This window comes from Elaeis guineensis, chromosome 4 (assembly GCF_000442705.2).
Source record: "Elaeis guineensis isolate ETL-2024a chromosome 4, EG11, whole genome shotgun sequence".
Lineage (NCBI taxonomy): Eukaryota > Viridiplantae > Streptophyta > Magnoliopsida > Arecales > Arecaceae > Elaeis > Elaeis guineensis.
Genome location: NC_025996.2, coordinates 30,275,969 through 30,280,650, shown reverse-complemented (window position 1 = coordinate 30,280,650; position 4,682 = coordinate 30,275,969). Strand labels below are relative to the sequence as shown.

Below are 4,682 nucleotides of genomic sequence, written 5' to 3'. Positions count from 1 at the left end.
TCAAAGAACACTTATAAGTTTAGTGCTCAATGTTATACCAGTCTACTGGATGTCGGTCTTCCTTCTCCCACAATCGGTGTTACAGAAAATCAACACTGCCTGCAGGAACTTCTTGTGGGGAGGAGGTGAACACTATGGAAGAACCAAATCCCTTGCAAATTAGTCAATGGTTTGTCATCCAAATGCATGGGAGGGTTGGGGATTAGAAACCTCAAAATCCTAAATCAATCTCTGGTTATGAAATGGTGATGGAACTTCTTCTCTCGACATGGAAGGCCTAGAAGAATCTAATACAGAGCATCTACTACAAATCTAGGTTACAGTTATTACCTCTCAGCATATCTTGCATAGGTGCTTTACCATTTTGGAGGGGTGTCATCAAATTTGGCGACATCTTCCAAATTTTACCACTTCAATGATAGGTAATGATAAGAACACATCCTTCTAGCATGATACCTGGTTAAAAGATAGGCCATTAAACTCTCTCCTGTCGAATCTTCATGCTCTTGCAATCAACCCTCGAACTAGCGTTAATGGCTTCCTCTCTAACAAGGACTGGCTCTCAAACTTTAGCCAACCGCTCAGCTTTGCTTCCACTGAAGAATAAATCAAACTTATCGAATATTTGTCATACACAAATCTATCAGAGGAAGAAGATAAAAGATTATGGAAATGGAGTAAAACAGCAAAGTACTTGGTCAAAAATTATTACTTATTCCTGATTGATGGAGGAGTTCACCAGGCAATTGGACAGACACTATGATCACTATCACTTCTTGAGAAAGTTAAGGTTTTTGGCTGGCTGACCTTTCACGATAAAATTTTGACAGCTAAAAATCCAAACAAAAAGGAAGTGCAGGTCGTGTAGCTGTGTCACCTTTGTTATAGGAGCAATGAAACCATTGACCATCTTCTTCTGTCTTGTCCTTATTTTACAACTTTATGGACATTGATAACTGAAGGTTTGTGCTATCCACAACTCTCAAACAGTATCTCTCAAGTTTGAAAGGACTGGATTAAATTATTTCCTGACAAAGAATAAGGTAGAGCCTCCATTTCTCTTCTCCTTACATCACATTGGTTGATTTGGAAAGAACGAAATAATCGAATCTTTCGATTTGAAGCATACTCTGTTTTGGAAATAGGAAAAAAATCTACCCAGATCTTTGAAGAATAGACAATGAGAACCAAGGGCCTAAGAGGGTAAAAAAAACTCAAAGCTGTTTGAAGAACTAAAATGAATACACATGCACACTTCAAATTCGAGAAACTTATGGGTAGTTGGATCCTCTACACAGGAGAATGAACCTGTTAACCACCAAGAGTCTTGATCGGAGAAATACCGATAAAATGAATTTGCTGGATTTGCTGATCTCTTCTACCTCCCTTTTGTACTCATCCTCCATTCTCTCATATGCTTGATTCTGAGATCACTCTAAATTACTATCTCAGACAATTATATAATTATTAATATTAAATTATAATAAATAGCTCTGAGGATTTTTTTTTTTTCCTCTCAAAAAAGACAAGTGATGAAAAATCAGCCAGCTAAACAGCACTCTTCCATGGTTTTGATAGGCAATTAATGCAGCACCCCAAGTACTTTCAGTATAGTAAATTAGTAAGCATAAGCATTGCCTTGCTTCTTGCAGGTTAAGTGCACTATGGCACATAATGCATTTTTCTCCATCTAGTAGAGATGTTTGCAAAAGAAGTTTGTAATAAAATTACATAATTTGCTGACTACAATTTACTTTGTGATTGGAATCCAACTATTCCTGTATGAGTGATCATTATTAAACTGTCAATGCTGACCATTTTCTGCTTGATACCTTGTGCAATTTTTCTATTTCTTTTTCAAAGAATAGTCCTTTGCATATAATTAGGCGTGCATTTTATACTCAATTATGATGGATTTTTTTTCATGGTTACTCTTTTCTACGCATGTAGACATAGATTTGGGATCAAATGTGTAAAGAGGTCATAAAACCAAGGGGCAGGGACATAAAATGCTAGTAATTCGAGGGAAAAATCAATTTAGAGGTGGCAATTTATGATCCAAATTGCAACCAACCTACTTTAAGCAGGTTAGGAGGTTCTGATCACAAATGGGTCATCCAACATCGATCTCTTTATTGAACGGAACAACGTCAAGCTCAGATTGGATCCCATTTAATGCCATAAGCGATGCTTATATATCTTTGTGAAATCTATGATGAAATAGTTTTGACATGATCTGTTTTTCCATGACATATTCAATTCTATAGTTTAGGGGAGCGATAATGGTATAGCAATACCATCTAGTCACAGTCTTGAAGAAAAGGAATATGTCCATGATCATAATGGTATAGCGATGCTTCTCATGATGCATAGATAACCTATGATCACCAGATTTTTAGTTGAACCAGGCCTATGGCTGAGCTAGTGGACGCGTCCAAGCACAAACAACATGAAGAAAGAGACGCACCATCTCCATTTTCCCTCTTCTTTTTTATTTCTCTATGGTTGGCCGTATTTTTTTATGGTTGGACGGGTCCATTAGCTCAGCCAAGGACCAGGTCCAATCGAAAAAAAAAAATTTTTGATCATGGTGAACTATGATGGCCATTTATCATCGTGAACCTTCACAAAGAACATTGTCTTTTTTTTTTTTTTTTTCTGTTTTTTTGTTAAAAGCACCGATGCAATTCATTGCTGAAAAATTTTGTTGCAATAAACTTATAGCAATGAAAGAAATTCAGGAATGTAATCCCATGATCTAAAAAAATTATGATTTATGGGACATATGACTAGCGAATGCGTAATAGAACTTTGTTTTCTATCGATATGAGAGATTAGATGAAAAAATAGGATGCAAATTACAAAAATCTTCCAAGATAGATAATGCATGATGTAGAGCCAATGACCATGCATTTAAAAGGGCCTTCAGCATCAATTACAGGTTACTGAAAAAAGAGATTATTAGGTAGACTTATTTTATCGCAAACAAAGCCAATAAAAACTCCACACATCACCTGATGCTTCACTGATTGTTAATTATGATTGATCACCATTGGTTGTGAGATGAAAAGGAGCCAATCAAAGCTAATAAAAAATTTTTGCCTATAGTTTAACAAGTCTACCTAATAATTTTTTCGGAAAAAAGCACAGCTAGAAGAAGGATGCTTTGGCAGCATCTTCACATAAGGCATATGGGAAATACTACAAGAACCTTCTACTCAGAATTTGAACATATAGGCACCAAGTGCACCGTTCCTTTATTCTCACACCAAGTAACATCTATCTAACAGCACATAAAATCTTCATATGAAGGGAATTGTGAAATAACAACTGTAGGAGATGGAGAAGCTGTAGACATTCTTCTTGTTCCTCCCACACAACTGAGTCGTAAAATTGTCTAAATATTCACAGCGACTGACTAGTAGTGGGAAATAAAAAACGTCCTCTATAGTTGCTGTAAAACTAGTATACCGGCGGAATAATTTGTATCTTTTGCCTCAGCGAACCACATCAAATAGTTTTGGAAGCATGGAAGTTCTAAGTTGTTTTGCCCGGAGGTGGCAGTGAAAGTATAGAAAAGAAATCTGGTAATGGTAACTATTGTGCTGTTGACAACCATTATTTTTTCAATTTAGAGACCGAAGCCCCTCCATTTTTTTATTACAGCAATATCTATAACCAAAATAAACAAACACGAAAGAAAGATTGAGTGACTCGGCTCTTGGAGTACGACAAGGAGGGGCTTCAAGCGGTCGATCGGTTGCAGACCCAGGAGTTAAGGGTGTCCACCACCTCCACTCCCGTATCCTGACCCATAGCCAGAACCATAGCCAGACCCAGAGCCCGAGCCGCCGCCACCGCCGCCACCACCACCGCTTCCGTAACCACCTCCATGGGCACCACCTCCCTTGCCGTATCCTGACCCACTGCCGGATCCGTAGCCCGATCCACTTCCACTTCCATTTCCCTCGCCGGAGCCACCGCCACCTCCACCACCTCCACCGCTTCCATAACCTCCACCATGCGCTCCACCGGCGCCATATCCAGAGCCAGACCCGTACCCACTTCCTGACCCATAGCCAGAGCCGCTGCCTCCCCCTTCACCGCCTCCGCCCCCGCCGCCTCCACCTCTTCCGTACCCACCACCATAAGCCCCGGATCCACCTCCTTCGCCATAACCAGAGCCGGAACCATATCCGGAACCGGAGCCATTTCCAGAGCCACCACCTCCCCCGCCACCTTCTCCGCCACCACTTCCACCTGAAGACATCAACGCTCGGCCTGCCTCGGAGAGGCCGATACTCAGCAAAACTATGAAGGAAAGGGCAACAAGCTTAGTCTTAGCCATGGTTGTCAATATGAGATCGAGAAGTAGTAAGGAATGAGTTGTGGGTTAGAGGGGATGATGGCATGGGTATTTATAGAGTTGCATGCACGAACAAATATCTAAGGCATGCAAGCCTTACGTGGCGATAGCCTGATTCCTTATGTGAAACGAGTGGAGTGTGGTAATTGACCAGCGTTATCCTTCTCCAGCTTCTGCCTTGGCAGGTGATTAGATCGCGGATTTTCTGTAAGCTTTTTCTAAACCAGGGTGCTCGTATTCTCCGGTTTTCTGGTCGGCAGGCCTCGTTTCCGGACCGACGTGCCTGCATTGTTGACTATATTAACCGAAGTTTTGT

General features: G+C 40.5%; 1 protein-coding gene across 1 annotated transcript; it reads right to left on the bottom strand.

Moving 5' to 3' along the window:
* Positions 1–3,570: 3,570 nt before the first annotated feature.
* On the bottom strand, positions 3,571–4,385 carry LOC105037041 (uncharacterized). Its single transcript, XM_010912745.4, has one exon. The coding sequence runs from the start codon at positions 4,346–4,348 to the stop codon at positions 3,776–3,778; it is 573 nt and encodes a 190-aa protein (XP_010911047.2). The 5' UTR covers positions 4,349–4,385; the 3' UTR covers positions 3,571–3,775.
* Between the last annotated feature and the right edge of the window lie 297 nt (positions 4,386–4,682).

Coding starts and splice junctions, on each gene's coding strand:
- LOC105037041 (XM_010912745.4), bottom strand. CDS start 4,348: ATGGCTAAGACTAAGCTTGTTGCCCTTTCCTTCATAGTTTTGCTGAGT.